Source organism: Pteropus vampyrus, unplaced genomic scaffold (assembly GCF_000151845.1).
Source record: "Pteropus vampyrus isolate Shadow unplaced genomic scaffold, Pvam_2.0 Scaffold170, whole genome shotgun sequence".
Taxonomy (NCBI): Eukaryota; Metazoa; Chordata; class Mammalia; order Chiroptera; family Pteropodidae; genus Pteropus; species Pteropus vampyrus.
In genome coordinates, this window is record NW_011888951.1 from 324,147 (window position 1) to 344,783 (window position 20,637).

Below are 20,637 nucleotides of genomic sequence, written 5' to 3' on the forward strand. Positions count from 1 at the left end.
GATGCTGCTGATCTATAGACCATACTTTAAGTATCAAGGCTGTAGATTATTTCCATAGCCTCCAAACTAACATTAAATTCTCATTCCTCCTCTACAATTTGTTCCTCATACAGATATTACAGATCTTTCCAGTTATAGCCAACTATAAATCTAAGGTGTGCTTCCCACTTCCCAGTCCAGTATTCTTTCAAACAACATGGCACTTGTCAGGTTAAGTGAGCTGCCCTAGGTCACACAGTTTACAGTGGCAGAGCAAGGGCTTGACTACAAGTCCAGTGTTCTTGCTAGAAGACACATGGCACATAATGTAAATTTATGTTATGGTGGCCTCGGTCTTGCCAAGATCGAAGAGGATACTCTTCCCCATACCAGTGGTTTCAGAAGTGCTCTTCATACTCCCTCAAATGGGCTCTGTGATAAGTTGGGGAAACATAAGAGACCCCATTTTTAGAGTTTCACAAGCATAGTGCCATAAAATGACCTCTCCACCTCTTCTGATACAACTTTGATCATATTTACCACAGAAGCGCTTTTTCTTATAAAACTTGTTAGCACAGGAATTAGAAGAGATTTTATCATAGGATTTACGTTTCAAGGAATGTGCCTTGGAGAAAACTGTTCTACACTAACGTTACTAACTCAACAGCCAGAGTCGTCAAAATCACGCTCCTGTCCTCACACTGGCTTCAAAGTGCTACAGAAAGGTACTTGGAAGCCACACCTGAGATTTCAGCAAGCCCAGGGGAGGAGGATGCCTTTGGGAGAATTAGGGAGGGACAAGTGAGAAATGATCCAAAAATAAAGAAGAAATAAAGGGGATGGGCCCCTTCTCTTTGCTAGGTACGGTACCTGACACTTTATTGCATTACCTCCATTAATCAACTAACAAGCTCTTTCTACTACATCAAAGATTAGAAAAGGTGTGTCAGGGGAAGGCAGACAGACTGCAGCAGCCTCTACTCGCTGGATCAGTCCCTAGACACTTGATAAGGAACCACATTTTTAGAGAGGGACTGAGCACTTCCCCTCTTTGGTGGGCAGCAAAAGCCCTCAGAGTCTTTGAGGAGGCTAGAAGGAGAAGCTGCTACTGATCTTCTGATGAGGTGTCTTCCCTGGTGCAGTAGCTGCTTCATTCTTGTCATCAGGCTGGCCACCCATTTATTTGAATCTGAGTCCCCGTATGGCCCCATGACATCCAGGAAGGGCTAGGCCTCTGGAATTGATCACAAGGAAAGGAACAGGATGAATTACCTTTAGATCATGAGCCTGTTTTCTTGCTTCTTTCAGATTATTCTCTTAAGGATATTCATAGCTGTGCCCAAAATGGTTTTAAAATTGGTGCTGCCGTGAAAGCGGTCTATGTCAAGCTGGGTGTGTCGCTGGAGAAATGCGAGGGTATTCTGAAAGAAATAAAAGGTGAGTGGCAGGGCATGTGACTTCCATGCTTATCATCTTTCCCTTTAGCACTCCTAGGACCTTGTCTTTCTTTAGGCTAAATACTGGATATTCCAAGGCATTCTAAACGAAATAATAATAATTCATTAAAAATTTACCTAGCCCCTACTATGTGCTGGGCATACAAAAAATGAATACAAGGTGTGTTTCTATCCTCATGAAGTCGGCAAACAAAGAACCAATGACAAGACAGTGATAAGCACCCAACCCAGGGCAGGCTTCCTGAGGGAGTGGTCATTTGAATTGCCACGGGAGGAGTAAAGTATCAAAGCTGTGTTTCAGGCAGGAAGAAAAATAATCTAGCAGTGGAAATTTAGTCCGGGGGCTGGGAGTTGGCCTGGCTAGAGGTAGATTGCTAGGATCCAGAGCAGGTGGAGGAAGTGGAGGAGGCAGGTGAGGAGGCTAATCCTTACCTGAGAGAATAGGCGATACAAAGACTAGAAGAGCAGGCAAAGCCACAGATTATGGAGCAGAGCTCACATGGCCGAGAGACCAGATCAGAGGTACGTATTGAAGCCAGGTGTCTTAGGAGCAGGGAACTTGAAGGCCATACAAAGGTTCGGGAATCAATACGGCAAATGGAATAGGAAAGGGGCTGATCAGCAGGCCTCCAATCCCCAATCCTTCCTGCACCTCAAGTAGCTCTCCTTCATCAGCTCTACTCACTAAGTTTATGCAAAGAAAGAGTTTCACAGTGAAACAAAACAACAACAAAAATTAACTGCTGGTCTAGAACAAACTCTTGTATTTGTGGCTGATGTGTAGTTGTTATTGTTTATTTGTTCATTTTTGTGGGGCTGGGTTGAAAGATGCATTCTACATAGGGAGGCATGCATACAACATAGGTTCTCTTTATAGATGACTTGTAAAGTAACCACCCCCCATCCAAGTTACTAGATAGAAACATTCTCGGCACCCCGAAAAGCCCTTGTCAATCACAACTCCTCTCTTCTGTATTAAACATGTTCTTCCTTTCTTTATTGTTCTACCACCCATATGTGTCATTAACCAAGATGGCTTAGTCTTGCTTAGTCTTGCTTGTTTTTGAACTTTATATGCATGGAATGTAATCTTTTCAGTTTTGTTCTTTTTTTTCACTTAACATCATATTTTAATGTATAACTATAGTTAGTTCATTTCCATTACTGTATAGTATTTTATTATATGAATACAACGCTTTGTGTTTGTCCATTCTACTGTTGAATTCGGGTTGTTTTCTATTTCAAGCAATTATAATCAATACTACCATGAACATTCTTACACAGTCATCTGGTTGCGTGTGCAAGTGTGTCTTCAGGGACTACACTTAGGAGTGGAATTATTGCATTGTAGAGTATGTACTTTTTCTAGACTAGATAATAACAAGCTGTTTTCTAAAATAGTTGTACTAATTTACACACCTACCAGCAGTATACAAGACCTTCTTTTTATGATGCTCAGGTTTTTATTGCAGGCTCGGAGCTGAGTAGTCACTTTATACCAGGTCTTTTGGCACTGAGCAGCACATGGACAAATTAGAGTAGGAATGACTCACTGATATAACTGAGGGCTTTCTGGGAAACTCCATGAGAAGTCGAAATAATAACCACTTTATTGTAGACACTCCTTAGAGGGTATCTCTCACATGCAGAGTCCAGCCTTTACCAATTTCCCCACTTTTGTCATCCTACTCAAAGAAGTGATATAGCTTAGAGCTTGGGCAAGTCTAGCTGGCTAAATTCCTTAACACTTAGTGCCTAAGATTTCTTATCTGCAAATTATATAGTTCCTATTTCATAGTGAAGATTGAGTTAATACTTGTACAACACTTAGATTAGAAACTGACACATAGGTGATTGATTATCTATCTACCAATCTACCCATTTATATATACATATATATATATAGATATATATATATATACACACACATATGTGTGTGTGTGTGTGTGTGTGTGTGTACACACAGGTAGATTGATACATATATATGTATGTATATGTATATATATATGTGTATGTAGGTATTTATCAATGATCTATTTACCTATTTACTTATCTATCAATCTATCTACATCTATCTATCTATTTATCTATTCATCATCTATCATCTATCTATCATCAGTTAGGCTCACTTAGTGACTGACATTTATAGATGCTCAAAATAAATGTCCCTTCCTTGTCTGGCCCCCAACTTGCGTCATATATGATTGGGTGAGCTGTCTTTTATCCCTTGCACTGTGACTCCTTTGCTGACAGGGATGTGTCTTGTCCACCCACATCTGCAAAGTGAGCTCAGTGAATATCATGATTGTTGGTTGGGTTTCCGTAAATTCCAAGGTGCAAAAGTGGATTCCTTGACATGTCACATCTCTGTCCAAATCAGACAGAAAGAAGAGAAATACCATGGTAGAGGACTTGGTAGTCCTTGTGCGAGGAGGAGCAAGTGAGTATATCACTGCCCTGGCGTACAAGGACCTGCCGACAGCAGACCTGATGCAGGAGTGGGGAGACGCAGTGCAGTACAACCCGGACATCATCAAAATTAAGGTACAGCTGGGCAGCTGCTCTACCCATTCTTCTCTCTATTCTGAAAACAGCTATGAAGAAGTACTGTGAGCCACGGTATGGGATGCAGAGCTCAATAAGACCCGAGCCCTAATCTTGAGGCACATATATTATAGTGGAACATGTATTTGGAGTGAACTGATTATAATACACTGCTTAGCACCAGCTAGAGAGCCCGATCCCTTCACTTGGGCCCCCAGGTTGCTAAAGAAACTTAACCATCAGCCTCTAATTCCAGCCTTCTTAAATTAATATTGTTTCCATTTCATGAGGGAATTACTCATTCAGTTATTTGTTCATTTAAACATTCAGGCAACCAACAAATAGTTGCTACGTTCCTGCGATAAAAGCTGAGACACTAGAGGAAAACAGAGGAAAGTACAAAGATGAAAAATACAGTCTATGCTGAATAGTAAGATACATACAAGCATATCCGTCTTATAGGACAGAATAACACATCATGCTAATCACTAACATCTTTTGGGCACCTGCTACATTCATGACAGTCTGCCAGAGGCTTTAACAGTGTTATTTCATTTAACTTTACTAGTCTGCAAATTAAGTATGCTTATCTCCATTTCGTGGCTGATAAAAATCAAGTTCACAGAGGTTGCACCCATCTGTGGCTGCTCAAGAGTCTCTATTAAGTCCAGACATGAGACTTGCACCTCTTCCCTCCCCTCCAGACTTTCCTGTGGGTTTGATGAATAATAAAAAAAAATAATGATCCCAACCACCTGTCACCCAAACAAGAGCAGCTTTGCGAACTTAAACTAAGAAGACGTTTGCTAGAACAGGACTGTCACACACATCAGCAGTGGTAGGTCCTTGCCTATGGGGCCTTCAGCATGGTGTCCATGTCATATCCTACACCTTCCCTTTCTTGCTGTCATCTGTACAGTCATTGATGGTCTAGTGTCCACCCCCTGGAGATTTGCTCTTGCAGACAAAGAGGGGAGTTGAGGGGCTGGAGCTCTTATGGGGGCTCTGCAGTTCTCAGCCTTGACAATTTCTCTCATGGTCGTTATTGTATGTCAAATGCATAATTTCTGCAGAACAAGAAGGCTGCCATTCAAATCCTCTCCTCTGCCACTTATTCAGTAATGATATTTAGGTGAGCATCGGGAAGGTTAAGTCAGAAACAGGCTCATGAAGCTCCAGAGAAATCTGGGATTGGCTGATGGCAAGATGATGTTGATTGGTATCACAAATGGACATGGGGGAAAACAGAGTTCAGGAGAAAATAGATCCCTGGTATTTAGTTTTTACTTATCTCTTACCTGAATAATGGATTGCCCTGACTACCTGTCTAAATAGGTTGGATGTGCCAGCCTGGGCTTTGGGAGTATTAAGTGCCAAGCATATGATGTGATATTGGATGTGGGCGGGGGGGGGGCGGGGGCGGTGCACTAAGCATCTAAAACAGGCCTGCAAACAATCATGGACTTGTAGCACTTTACCAAAGGCACAGACACTTCCCAGTACATATGGGGAGAATGGAAAGTCATACCCACTATCGGCATAGTGCCATGAAGAGCTGTGTGGGCCAAAAGCGGGGAAGAGATTAGAGAATCAGAGATGTTTTCAGGAGTTGTGGGGGCAAGATCGTTGAAGGTTTTTACACACTTCCTCTGTGCATTCCTAACCCGAGTTGGAAATATACATTCTGGGTGTCCCACTCCTTCATGCAGTTTCTGGTAAGAGAACGTTGCAGATGGCTTCACATTATCTCAGACTAATTCTTCTCTGCAGAATCAGCTTGCCAGGTAGCTGGAGTAGCAATGGCTTTCCAGGACAGCAGGGCCCACTCGATTAGCAATTCCTAGACACAAGTGTTGGCCAAGCCTCGCATATATAAGCCAGTGTTAAAGATCAAGATCAGAAACCTGTTTCCTGTAGGAGGCAGTTGGGCAGGGAAGAAAACCACAGAAGAGCCCATTCACAGTGTTTACTGGTAAACTTTAGACACCAAGCAATGGCTCTTTGTTCAAAGGAGAGTTAAGAGACAGCAATAGGCATAAAAAGAGAATTCTGAACCCAGAGATTGACATGACATTCAAGATGCAGAAGACAAGAATACATCTAAAATATAGAAAAAATAGAAGTAAATTTTAGGATGCATTTGTTTTGTGATTATAATAAAATTTAAGAAAGTGAGGAATTTATGAAATAAAAAATAGAAGCTGAGATGTTTGGACACTAATCATATGAAAAGGGAAGTGGCTGAATATAGGAATCCAAAAACACAATAGCAGAATTAAAACCCACATTGGAAACTATAAAGAACAGAATTGACACTGCAGAAAATTGAGTCAGTGATGTGGAAGGTGCTATAAGAATGTTCTTACAATGTAGAAGCAAAAGACAACGAGATTAAAACAATGACATAAAAGAAACATGATGGACAGAGAGTACAGAAATAGAAATCTAAAACTCGGGGATTTCTTCCTGAGAAAGAGACAACATTAAATGTGAAGATGCATTAATCAAACACATAATGAGAGAAACTTCCCTGAGCTGATGGTGCAAAATGAGCAGCTCATTGAAAAGTAGGCAAAAGTACTGAAAACATGACTATACTGAAACACATGCTTTATATTTTTTGTTTTAAGGACAAATATGTCCTATAAAAATAAAAGTCATACTGGTCTTAGAATTCTTTGCAACACTAAATGCCTGTAGATAATGGAATGACAACCATGAAGAGAGGTCTAGAAGGAAAAAGCTTGTGGCCCAGGGAAAAGGTCCTTAATGGATGAAATATCCCAAAGACATTTTGAGATATTAAAGGAATCATATAAAGGGTGACCAGATTTCACAAATGCAAATAGAGGACATCAGTTAAATTTGAAGTTCAGACAAAGGCGGAATAATTTTTTAGTATAAGCATTTCCCCAATATTTCATGGGGCACACTTATACTACAAATTGTATGTTTTTAAATCTAGAATCCAATTTTAAATGAACATTCTGTATTCAACTGGCAATCCTAGACACAAAGCCTGTCATCCACATACATTTCTATTGTTGTCAGGGTAGCTAGGTTGTGGTCTGGCATCCAGGCTGTTGGAGAAACCATTGTATGGAGCTTGGGCGTTGCCCAGGCTAGAAGGAAAAAAGATAGTAGTGAGTGGTGCCCACGTAGAGATCCGAAGAGCCTAGGTTATGCCGCAGTGAAGCAGCCCCCAAACCGCAGTGTCTTAGTGCAACAAAAGTTGTTTCCTTAATCACACTCATGTTCAAAGTATATTAGCAAGGGGGCTTTTCTCGACGCCACTCAGGGATCTAGGTGATAGGAGGCTTTATCTTGTCACATGCTCCCAAGATTGCCATAGAAAAGGAAAGGGAATGGGAAAAGTCACCTCGCTCTGCTCCAAAAACATCAGTCTAGAAGGGACACTCCCTCCGCTCACCTTTCACTGCTCAAAACAAGTCAAATTGCAAATCCGTTCTTAAGGATGGCAAGGAATCGCAGCCCTGCCACGTGCCCAGAAAGAAAAGAAGCTGATGTATTTGGTAAACTGTGATAATGACCTTCACATTTTTCTAAAACAACTTAGTCAAAGATTCTCTAAAAACAAATTCATCTGACCACGAGAAGATTTAATACAGATGTTGTAGTGGCCTTGCCTGGTGAGATAATGTTGGACTTGGACTACTGAATTTCACCCCTGAAAATAAATTCTGAATTTCAAATAAGGAAACAGTGAATGTAATTAAGTGGCAGGTTACACACCAACAAAATAATTTTGCCACAAATGAAATTTTTAATGTGTATGGAATGATGCAGTTTATAAGAAAAACACATCTTAAAGAAATAGACAACTCTCAGAAAAACTCAGATGATGAATAAATATGCAAAAATTTAAACCTCTCTAGGAATAAAAAATAAAAATTAAAATAACAATGCAATATTATTTTTACCTGTCAAATTGATAATGATTAAAAATCTATAATACTCAATGTCATTGAGAACATTGAGATGGGAATATAAATTTCGGTACAACCCTTTAGGAAAAGAATTTAACCATGTACATCTAAAACATTAAAAATCCAGTACCTCAAATATAGAATTGACTAAAGAAATAATTTTAAAAGTAGATAAAGATATATATACACATATACACACACACACATATATATACACACACATACATGCCTTATTTTGTTATTTGTAGTAGCAAAAGAGAAAAGAAAAAAGAGAAACAATCTAAAAATTCACTAATAATAATAGGGGAAGAGTTGAGTACATTGCAGTTGACCCATACAACAGGATGCTATGCAGCCATTAAAAAAAAAAAAAAATCAGTTTATCAAGGGATAGTGAATAGCATGGGAAAACGCTCATAGTATGATGTTAAGTGAAAAAAGTGGAATGTAAAACTACAGTCTTATGCCACCAGTTTTTGTAAATATGTGTCCATCTGCCTATCCAAAAAAAATGTACTGAAGGAAAATAGACCACAATGATAACGGTTCAGATCTTTTTCTGCTACTTACCGACTGTGACTCTGGTCAGTGTTAACTTTTCTGTGCCTCAGCCTTTTCATCTGTAAAGTGGGAATGCAGAAGACTACCTGACTCATAAGATTGTCGTGAAGATTAAGATAGAAAATGTATGTATTTAGTTCAGCACCTAATAAATGCTAGTTTTGGCAATAATTATTTGTTATTATTAATAATGGTGGTCACCGGGGTCCATCATAGAGAACTGCATGGAGCACCTGTCATCTCTTTGTAGCAAATTATGATAAATATAAAATTCCCATAAGGGCAGGTGAGCTAAGGACCCAGTGATCAGTCAGGACTGTGTATTTGAGGGAGAGATGAGAAGAAAGATGGAAGGAGGAAAGGAGAAAAAGGAAGAGAGGGAAGAAAAGAGGAGAAAAGAGAAAGAGACAGAATAAGAGGACCCCCAAACCAAAGAATGGACAGATTCGCCATAATAACTTAATTTTAAAAAGGGAGCTAAGAAGTTCAGAGGAGCTGCTGCTCAGAACTCCACCAAACTCTACAAAATTTGGAGAACCTTGGGATAGAGGTTGGAAATGGAAATAGTCAAGCCATTTTTGTTAATGATCATCTAGAACTAGTAGGAAAAACAAAGGCTTTGGGTTAGAATCCTAACAATGCTATTTTATGAGTTCTTTGACTTTATTCAAGTTATTTAACCTCACCTGAAAACTGGATGAATAATTGCTACCTTGTGATGATGAAGTGAGATCATGTTTATAAACCTCCATCACAGCTCCTGGAACACAGTATATGTGGAAGGTTTATTCCAGTTCTGCCTCTGTCTTACTCTCTCTCCTGGAGCAAATTTTAGTGCTGGAAGGAAAATCTCTGGGTGGTTAAAGGCAGCTTTTCAAGGTGCTCTGTAGGGAAAGCAGACTGTTGGAGTTGTTCATCATTGGTATACAGCAAACTTGCCCCACTTCCCTCCCAACCCTCCCCCACGTGCAGCCAGCAGGCTGGAGGGTTGTGCAAACAGCCTCTGGATCAATTCATTGACCACAAAACAGTGAGACAATGGGACCACCAAGGGGCCTTGCTTTGCCCACTGGGGCGAAGGTCAGCATCAGATGCATTAAGAAATGGAAGCAATTTTCTTCCCACTGGAGGCTTCTATTAGGCATGATTGCCTGCATTTAGGCAGACCCTAAACTCTCCAGGGCTGGATTAGGACAGGATCACAAACAAAATCTGGAGAGGAACCTGGCCCTGGAGCTGAAACTAGAGCCAAGGGGGCCACTGAACATTTTTTACTACATTTTTTGGACTCTTTGCCTCTGGTTTTTCCTAGCCCACATCCATCTATGGCTTCCTCTTAAACACTGCTATGCCCACTGAGCTACCAGCTACATTCTGACTCTATGGTTCAGCTATCCACACCCTCTCTTCCACGCCTGCTGCTGCTTTTGCCCTGATGAGGTCTTCCATTCCCCTTTAATTCATTCTTCGACTTTTATCAGCGTTTCTCACTAAGCTCAGGGCTGTACCCTAGAGAGACAGAGCTGAGTATGTGTAGCCCTGATTGCCAGGAGCTTACAATCTAATTAGAGGAGGGAAAAAAAGAGATTTCAACACATTAAAAAGGTATGATCACAAAGGAGCAAAAAGAATTTGTATCAGATGAGTAGTATAGACTGTGTTTTGAGTGTTTCATGGTGGGAGGATGTTCCGGTAAGCTTTGGAGCTCAGGAAAGTTTTCCTGGTAGTGGCTCTCGCATGATGTGAAAGCTTTTGATAGGTTCGGAGAGGGAGCGATGTTAGGGCAAGGCTCCTTTAATACTTTTAAAGAGCTCCTTGAAAATCACCTCCTCCCCACCACCAAAGATGGATTAATCACCTGCTCTCTCTATTCATTATAAATTTCCTCAGTTACCTGTGGACACTGTGCTGTATCTGTTAGTATATTTCTCTCTCTCTAGAATCTCAGTTTCTTATGAGCGGGAATTTTATCCTATTCCTTATGTTGAATTCCCGGCACTTAGGAGGTATTCAGTAAGTATTGGCTGATCTGAACTCGAATGAGCTTTTTTATGAATATAAGGTGGGGTGGGGCAGAGAGCTGATAGTGCATCCATCTATATGCTGTGACATTTATCCAGTTCCATATGAATCCATTTTGGTCTCCATGTACTGACTCCTTGCCATTTCCCATGGAGCCTTGCTTTATGCTTTTATTTGATGAATGTTTTCTGTTAAAACAAATGCCTTTCATCTATGGCCATGCCACCCTGAACAAGCCCGATCCCATCTGATCTTGGAAGCTAAACAGGGTCGGGCCTGGTTAGTACTTGGATGGGAGACCACCTAGGAAGACCAGGTGCTGTAGGTGTAAAAAATAAAAAATAAGGGATTGTAAACTGATAAGGTCCTTGCAGTCTGTGAGGTCAACCAAGGGTTGCCTTGCCAAAAAAATAAAAGAAAAAATAAAAGAAATAAATGCCTCTCCTCCCTTCCCAGGCAGAGCCTCTGTATGAACTGGTGACAGCTGCAGACTTTGCCTACTCCAGCAGAGTGAAGCAAAACATGAAACAGGCCCTGGAGGAGTTCCAGAAAGAAGTCAGCTCCTGCCACTGTGCCCCCTGCCAAGGGAATGGAGTCCCTGTCCTGAAAGGTACCATATCCAGGCAGCTGATGTCTCTTGTGAAAGCCATCACCTGGAGGAGCTAGTTCTAGGGGCCAGAACACAGTATCAAAACCACATATCCTCCAGAGTGTGTCACGAAGAATCTCTAGGTCAATCTCAAGTCCTCTGCCTCAGGCCCCAGGGTATGTCATGAAGTGCTTTTCATTTTCTCAAGGGGGAAAAAAGAGTGCCCTGGTCATGTGGAGCCTCTTCACCCTGGCTGGGCATTAGAACGACGGGCATACCTTGGAAACATTGCAGGTTAATTTCCAGACCACTGCAACAGAGCCGGTGGTAATATTTTTGGTGGAAGGTCTTGCCTTCATTTGTAAAAAAAAAATGCAACACCTGCAAAGGGCAATCAAATGAAGCATAGTAAAATGAGGAATTCCTGTATTTGAGACCTTCAGAACTACTGATGCTCAGGCCCCAACCGGGATCATGATGTGAGAATCTCTGGATAAGGGCCTCTCATCGGGGTGGTGAAATCCTCTCCAGGTAGTTGTAACCTGCAGCCTGGGTGTAACTTACAATTGCTAAAGTCCCCACCTTTCCTAGACTGGACTGAGGAGGAGAGCCCTTCACTCAGTTCATGGCAAAGTGCTCGGTGTTCCTCTAAGGCAGCAGATTCCAGTCCCAGCTGCATGTGAGAATCACTCAGGGAGCTTTTCATGAACACAAAGCCTAGGCCTCAGCCTAAAGTAATTAAAGCAAATCACTAAGACTGGCCTTTCAAAAAGCCTACCAGATGATTCTGTTGTAGAATCAGCCCTGAGAAGCTGTTGTACAGTTGAATTCACTGGCAGACAGGATCCAGCATTTCTCTATGTTTATAAACTAGTGGGAGAGCTAGACTTGACCAAAGAATTACACTGAATTATATCAAGTGTTAGTGTCAGTGTTAGTCTGACTATCTCCAGTGGAGTCAGAATGTAGACAAGTAGGACATGCTATTATGGCTGTAAGGCTACCTAGTTTCCAGCCAGAAGGGACACAGCGAGTGATGGTAGCATTAACCTGACAGGGGCAGGCTGAGGCTGTGTGGTCTGCACCAAAGAGTGGGGATGGACTCGGAACCTCTTCTGGCCACAGAAGTGGCCCTTTGTGCATATCCTGACTGATATGTGGTGAGATGATTGGGGAGCTGGGAGTGGTGGCAAGGATGGGCCACTAGAACTTGAGTCTTAACTTTAAGGATCACATCGGGGTCACTGCAGTGAGCAGGGCAAACTTGGGAAAGGTTGGGGCCTGGGATCTTGTGCTCTTGTTGTGATGGGCTGGCAAAACTCAGAGGCAGCGTCCAGCGTGCTTTCAGAATAGCATGTCTAGAGTAACTGGTTGTAGCAGATCCCAGCCCAAAGAGCCAGTTGGCATATCAAACCACATGGATGGAGCAAGCTCCACAAAAGAGTTACAGAAAAGGCATGTTCTCAGGGAGAAAGATCCCAGCTGCTCAGCTGAGATTGATGAGTGTGTGTCTAGCTTGTTGGACAGGATGGATATGAGCAAAGCAGTCATAAATCAGAGTCTAAGGTTTGGAAGTTCTGCCATCAAGAAAAGGACTTGTAAGGGAGAGACAGTTCAGTAAAAAGATCAACTCATCTGCTCAAAGTTTTGGTCTAGGTTTGCAGAAATCCCCCTTGCCTTGTGTGAAATTTGAACCTAGAAACTGGTACCCACCTGAGGTTCTGTACTGGAGGCAAGGGAGAATATGAAGCCAGGAACTAGGATTACTCACATGGCCTGACTTATGAAGGACAATACTGTGAAGAGATTCTGTGTGATCCAGATGAGAGAAGCTCCAAGGTGACATTATAGATTAGCATAAGGAATATCTTCTAAAGTGTCAACCGGCCAAGGTCAGATGAGACATCTAAAGGTAGTGAGTTCCCCATCACTACAGAGGGGAGCAGAGGCTATAACTGTGGTGAAAATGAGCATCAATGACCATTGGCCTCTCTGACTACTAATGTGGCTTTAGACTCTGAACACATATGGCTAGGTCAAATTTCTGCTAATGAGAAATATTCTTAAACAACTCCATATAATTCCCCATGATGGTAATCAACACTCTTTTATGAGCAAAGGACCCTCAAGAAAGGAGTAGATACTCTTGGCACCAAACCTTGTTTCAAACCATTCATCTAAATGTTTGCCCTCTTTTAACTTAGTGGAAAAGCAGTGATGTGGAGGGCTGAATTCCAGGAGGTGTTTGCTTCACGTGGTATAATTCACTCTCTGTATTGTCTTTTCAGAATCACGCTGTGAATGCATCTGTCCTAATGGATTCCAAGGTCAAGCCTGTGAGATCACCTTACGGGAAAGTAAGGAGCCTTTGAGAGTTGGTGGGAAAAGGGAAATCTTGGGAAGTCCAGAGAATAATTCGAAAGAGCAAGAGCTAGGTGAGGGTGTCAGGTAGAGAGCTGGACACTATGAAATTTGAGACCCATCCTGGCTATGGATTGTGTATTTCATTATTTTCACATGAGAGTGCTTCATGTTACAGGACTACTATGCATAACATTTGCAAGTCTTCTCTTTGGATCATTTTGGAATGCTTATTACCATTTTTTAATTTAGTGAACTGCTATTTAGCTCTCTAAATACAGTGCAGATGCCCCTTGCTCTGTAAAAAGTCTTCTAACTGCCCCCCACCCCAAAGAAAGGAGAGCTAGTTAATTCTTCCTTTGGGTTCCTGTAAGACTTTGAACATATATTTATTATAGCTCTTAGCATATTATATTTTGGGTTCTGTGTGTCTGTTTCTCCTGCGTTGGTGAGTAGGGATCATGTTCCATTTATTTGTGTCCCCATGTCCCGGCACAGTTGCTGCTCAGTGACATGTGTTGAAATAACAAATGAAAGAACAAACTATTAAGATCTATTAAGGTCTATTAAAATCTCTTCCAACTCTCAAGTTCTTTGGCCATTTTATTACCTGAGAGTTCTCAACCCCCCCACTCCTCTTTCTCTTTATTTCCCTTTCTGTGACTTTTTGGTGCTATCATTAAAAAGGAAATTGGCACATCCAATAGAAACAACTAACATTTATTAGGCACTTTACTGTGTACCTGACACCTTGCTGAGTCTTGAGCTAAGCTGGGTTCAGATTCCATCTCTATCATAACTGTGTCCCTGAGCAACTTATTTCACCTCTGTATGCCTCAGTTTTCCCAACTGCTAAATGCAGCTAATGATTTTAACTATCTCATAGAGTTGTCTTGTGTTTCTCATGAGATATATAAAGCGCTTAGAATAGTGCCTAACACATTGTAAGAGGAAAACAAATATTGGTTAGTTTGTTTTAGAACTAAATAAACGGTGCTACATATATTAAATCTTTTTGTATTTTACATATATTAATTTTACATCTATTCTGCATATTGTATTTTACATGTTTTACATATATTTCAAATATATTAAATTTGTACTTTGCATGTATTAAATCGGGTAATCCCCACAATAGCCTCGTTAAGTAGATAATATCAGTATCCCCACTTTAAAGGTGAAGAAACTGAGGTTTAATGGGCCACGAACTAACCTGCCCAATGATCAGGTTCTGGTCCAGTGGGTCTGACTCTACGGCCTTTGCTCTTAACTCCTGCCTGCACTATTTCCTTCCCCAGAAAATGCTCAGGTTTATCTTCATTCTCTTCTCCCTCACCTCAACCAGGCCCCACACAGTGACCTGGCAGGAGTGTGCAATCACACAGCCACAGGATTTCTCCTGGTTGGAGGAGACCTTGGAAATAACCTACTCTAGCCTCTCACTTTATAAATGTGAAAGCCCAGAGATATGAAGTAGTGTACCCAGAGTTACACCGTGAGTTAGCAGCTCTGCCAGACACGTGGTATATCATGGTTGATATAAGTGATTTGGCAATCTCATCAATGACCAAAAATTCCCCAAGGGAAAGGCAAATGTCAGAGAAGAACACCTCATTTAAAATACATAACACTCACAGTTGATAACTCCATTTTATACGTTGAGAAGTAAACTGTTCAGCATCCTGTAGCTAAGAAGTGTCTAAGCTGGAAACCATTCATTCACCAAATATTGCTAAGGGCCTCATATGTGTCAGCTGAGGTTCTGGGGTTCAGTGGTGAGCAAATCAGATATGGTTTCTGTCATCATGGAGATTGCTCTTTAGAAAGAAAGATAAATATCATTTGAATTGTCCCAGAAATATATTTAAAGTTTCAATTGTAACTGCTACAAAATGCTCTGAGAGCTTCAAATATGAAGAATGATAGGGAGTTAGGGGTCAGGGAAGGTTTCTCTGTGAAAATAACCCTTAAACTGAGATCTGAAGGGTAAATAGTACTGATCAGATGAACAGAGGAAGGAAGAATGTTCTGGACAGCGGGAACAGCATGTGCAAAGGCCCTGTGGTAGAAGGGAGTGTGGTGAGCACAATGGCCTGAAAGAAGGACAGTTGACTAGAGGGTGCAGATCACAGATTCAGACTCCTAAAACCTTTTGGATAATACACTCGACCCCACCTGTAGGCACCACAGTGTAATAGGGCTAATCAATGTTCGTTGACATTTTTTCTTTTAGATGTCCCCATTGATGGGAAGTGGAATTGCTGGTCAAACTGGTCTTCGTGTTCTGGAGGACAGAAAACAAGACAAAGGCAGTGCAACAATCCACTTCCTCAAAATGGGGGCAGCGCCTGCTTGGGCCCTGCTTCAGAAACGCTTAACTGTTAATTGGAAGGGAGAGCTTCTAGCAGATGGCACTACTGTGGACTGCACACATTGAGAGCCCTGAGCCTTTTAGTTGCTCAGGCTAGCTCTCCCCGACACTAGATACTCACCCTGCTCACCCCACACCAGCCACAACCTGGAGCCAGCCCAAGGGTGGAGGGCAGTTCCATTCAGGACGTTTAAAATAAAGATGTTATTTGTAAAATGCACACTGATTGGAGCAAATAGCGAGTTTAAACGATCATTATAGGTTCTTCAGGGGTTTAAGCATCGTGGTAATCCTCACTTTGCTCACCTCTGTAGTTTTATTTCACTCACATTTACTACCAGCCAGGAACTATGTGGAAGCTATTCACATTGAAGTCCTACTATCTAGCAGTGACTGGCACATGGTAGTTGTGCAATAATGGATCAATGAATAGATATTAAACTTCTCTTCCCTTGAAGAGTCTTGTTGAATGATTCCTGTGTGCCAACCACAGTGCTCTCTGTGTTAATTCATTCCACCCTCATGGCAACCGTATAAGGTGCATGCTCTATATTATCCCTATTAAACAGCTGGGAGATTGAGCCTTAGAACGGTTAAATGACTTGTCAGGGTTACACAGTTAGGAAGTGGCAGAGCTGGGCTGCAAACCTGAGTGCTCGAGATCCAGGGTTTCAAACTCTTAATTATGATGCTCCCTTCCTGTCAAAAAATGGGTGTTTGATTAACAAAGAATTTTTCATGAAATAAAATATAGGAGAAAGTGCTGTGTGTGTGCGTGTGTGTGTGTGTGTGTGTGTGTATAAAAGAGAGAGATTGACAAATCTTCACCCATGCAACCTGAGGGGTGGATCCTGATTCCTCAGCTCCCTTTGACGTCATGCACAGGAAGGGAGTGGTTGTGTATGTCACAAGCAGGCCTTCTGGGGCAGAGCTGACTTGTGACATGAGTGGGTACCAAGAGAAGATCCTGAGCTGGAGATAAGAACCAAGGAAACTGATCACTGAATGAGAGACAATTAAATAAGAGAGACAAAAAAGAGGGGAACAGGTTGTGGTGGCTAGAAGAGGAAACATGTCAAGGAAAAGTTAAAGTTAATTACTTTGGGCAATGTGCAATGAAAACCTTTTCCTACCTCTGTACCTTCTACCTTGCTTGTGTGCAAATTCCATTTGGAGGATGGAGGTGCTTGCAGACAGTAAGAAGGCAGTTGATCTTCAGGTTATTAAAAACCAAAATATTCTTATTATTTAGATTGAGTCAAGTGATCCCTTAATCTTTATTGCTCTCCTTCATTCTATCATGTTAAAATATCTCTTAATATATTTTTGCTCTTAGGCACTTCCTGTCTAATTACAGAACTTCATGTGAATTTTGTTGAAATCAAATTGATGGGGGGGAAAATACGATGAAAAGTGAATTGGTTCGTCCTATTTTCACCAGTTTGTTTTTGGCCACATCATTGGCTTTGAGTTTGCTACTGGGCTTAGTGCTGGGGTGTAAGACCTTACTTAATATGTCCATGACACCAAAGCATAGGATACCGCCACCCACCGATCTGGCTCAACCAGCTATCTGGAACTGAGCCAATAGAATAACCACTGGAAAGAGCAGCTCAGGGGTTGTTGCAGCAAGGGTGGTGATTCTGTCAGCCTTCCTGCATCCTGGTGTCCCTTGCAAATGAACTGACAGGTCTGGGCCTTTCTTGGCTTAATATTATTTCTTTGCTGTCTGCTGTTATTTCAACAGACTAATCCAATAATGTTTTATCTCTTTCATTATACCAAAGCTATATAATTTTCTTGAGTTATAATCTATCTTCTTTTATGATTCCCCAGAGATAGGGAAAAGCTGTCCCATCTTTTTTTGATGGGAGGCTCCCATGAAGCCGACACCAGGACGTTGAAGCCAGTGCTACCAAATTAAATTCTGAATCTCAATCACAGCCACCGCTTCTAATGGGAAATTCGAGTTGATTATGGAGATGACAGCCCAGGTTTACGTTTATTGCATTTAGCAGAAATTGTTTATCCTATTAAATACAGTCTTGAAGGAGAGACAATTGAATTGCGGAGCACCGGTGAATACCCGGGTGATGCCCAGGCGCTGCTAAACTGTGTAATAATTATATTCTTATTTGTGGGCTGAACTTCCCCTGGTGGCTCTTCTTGCAAACAAATGCATTTAGGAGGAGGTTGAAACATAATGTAAGAATTAAACAAAATAAATGCAAACCGTGCTTTTGGAAAAGCTTGGCAACAGTAGTTCGAACCAGTGTACCTGTGTAAGAGCTACAGTATCCGCGGGGTACAGTCTAGGCAGTGGTTTGGCAGTGGTCCTGGAAGCCTGAAAACGCTACAAGATACTTGGATATGACAGTTTTGTATCCAAGAACGTGAACCTCTGAAATGCTATGAGCGCCACCGTGCTCTTGAGGTGGGAGTGCAGGGGTGGGAGTCCTGTGTCTCAGCTTCCACCCTGTGTGACCTTGGGCTAATCATGTAACTTCTGTGGGAGTAGTAATTATTATAATAATAGCTGCCAATTATGGAGTGCTTCTCAATTTATGAGTCTTTTAGCCTACATTATCTCATTTAATCTTTATCTGAATTCGATGGGGTAGATATTAATACCATCATGAAGTGACACGTAGAGAAAGCTTCAAAGGGAAACCTGATCTTTACAATAAATAAGCTGACTGTGGACATCAAGGTGGAATTTAGAGGGAGGCCAGAAGAAAGAGCACCTGCTGGCAGAGAATCCAGAGGAAAATGCCATCTTTGTTTTAAAGAAGAGGACTCTGGTCGGTTCCCACGTACTTATGGGGGAAAAAAAAAAAAAAAAAAGCCCTGGGGAGAGAGCGTGCCTGGAGCAGAAAACTCTTGGGACACCAGCCAGGTCTTCCTGGGGACCCTCATGATTAGAATCTTGATAAAGAAATACTTTCTTTTACAGACTGCAGATGTGCTTAATAACAGTATGCCTGTTCACTAATGTTTCCAGACACTATTATAATTTACTCATTTATCATCTCCTATTTCTTCTCAAATATAATGTCCGTGAAGGCAGGAATAGTGTTGCCTGCTGCACTTATATGTCTCCAGTACAGTGCCTGGCACAATCAGACAATGATAAATAATCGTTGCATGAATTAATGAACTAATGAAAAGAGACGTGAGTGGGGCCAAGGCCAGACCCTTCCCAGGCCAGTGAAAAACTTCAGTGAATTGGTGGCACATGATGGTGGCATGAAGTTTGAGGTACAGAAGCCTGTGATAAGAGGAACCACCACAGCAGTGGCCAGGGTAGGCACCTTCAGCCAGCTTCGTGGGCAGCATTGCAACAAAGAGTCTAATAAAATTGGCAGAAAAATAGCTGATGTCAGATAAGGACTAATAGAACTTGATTAGAGGTGTTGGTGACACCCACTGGGGACCACCAGATATCTTCCGGGAAACTTTATAGAAGGGAGCAGACAAGTCTGCAATTGTGTGTCAGGGGTAAACCTGAGAAGCACATTTACGGGCTGATGAAAAAACCAAGGTTCAACAGGGCTAAAAGGCCTGCCCAGTATATGGCAGAGGCAAGAAACGAATAAATAACTTTTAAAAAATCATCATCCGAACATGTTGCCTCCACCTCATTTTCTCATCATAGATTTATTGTAAACTTGAATGCTCACCTAAAACCTAACAGCGACACACTGGAATGGTACACTTTAAGTCTTTGAGATTCCGTTACTGTTGTCAGAGTTTTCATGGCATGTTCCTCTTTGAGTTGTCTTTCTTAAATATATGGCCAGATTCTCATACTGAGGTACACAGGAACTCAGAGATGGGTATACTGAGGTAGCTGGGGGACAGCACAACCTCTAAGAACTGGAAACACAGATGAAGAGGCCAGAGCAGCAAAGCACTTCTAAGGGCATGCTCCGGTGCCAGACTATCTGCATTTGTGACATGGCCTGGCTCTCTGTGTCTTACTAACTTTGTGGTCTTATGGAGGTTACATACCCATCTGTGCTTTTGTTTCCTCATCTGTAAGATGGTGGTGGTGACAGTAGCAACCTCCTGGGGTTCTGTGAGCATCATGTGAAATATGAAGAGCGCCTGGGGCAAAGTCAGTGTTTCATAGTTAGCTATACTGTGGATGTCATTGTTTCTCAAACCACCAACAAGAACTATGGTTTGTCTTTTTAAAGTCATTGCAAATTGTTTTAAAGACATTTCACTGTGAAACCTACTACGACACATGAGAACAAGAAAGACATAAAATAGCTTAGCACCTAAATGTCTTAATAAAGGACATGAACTGCTTTCATATCTCAAGCTCTAGGTTATTAAGGGAAAATATAACAGCATAATAACTAATATTTGCAGAGGGCATTACTAGTTACAAAGAACTTCCACATGCCTAATCCAACTTAATCCTCTCAATTCCTGCAAGAGGAAGGATTTATTATCTGCCTCTGACAGGCTATGAGACAGAGCCTCGGAGAGACTAAGCGATTTGCCCAAGACCACACAGCTTGAAAGTAGAAGAACTGCCTCCGTCCAACGGCTGCCGCTGCACTGCTCCCCAACGTCTCACTGTAACAGAAGCAGATCCAGCTTCAGTGCCTGCCTGCCTGCCAGCCCACTTGCATAGAAGAGACAGAGAAAGGGCCCTGGGATGGCATCTGGTAACATTTGAAGGCCTTGGGGGCAGATGGAGGGAGGTATAAGACCCGATGCCACCACTTCCTAGCTGAGCGACCTTGACAAGTCATTTATCCTCTCTGTGCCTCAGTTTCCTCATCAGAAAATGGA

The 20,637-nt window shown here is 41.8% G+C and overlaps 1 protein-coding gene and 1 non-coding gene across 2 annotated transcripts in view; both read left to right on the top strand.

Annotated features, from left to right (window-relative positions):
• Positions 1–15,845, top strand: part of C8B (complement C8 beta chain) — a 39,725-nt gene extending 23,880 nt beyond the window's left edge. Inside the window, exons 9-13 of the mRNA XM_011370507.2 lie at positions 1,288–1,416; positions 3,817–3,980; positions 10,967–11,120; positions 13,388–13,456; positions 15,694–15,845. Of these exons, the coding sequence (XP_011368809.1) occupies positions 1,288–1,416; positions 3,817–3,980; positions 10,967–11,120; positions 13,388–13,456; positions 15,694–15,845 (668 nt within the window). The remainder of the gene's footprint in view (positions 1–1,287; positions 1,417–3,816; positions 3,981–10,966; positions 11,121–13,387; positions 13,457–15,693) is intronic.
• On the top strand, positions 10,720–10,838 carry LOC111745937. The gene has a single exon (XR_002782853.1). It is a non-coding gene; the product is annotated as a 5S ribosomal RNA (ribosomal RNA).
• Positions 15,846–20,637: the final 4,792 nt, after the last annotated feature.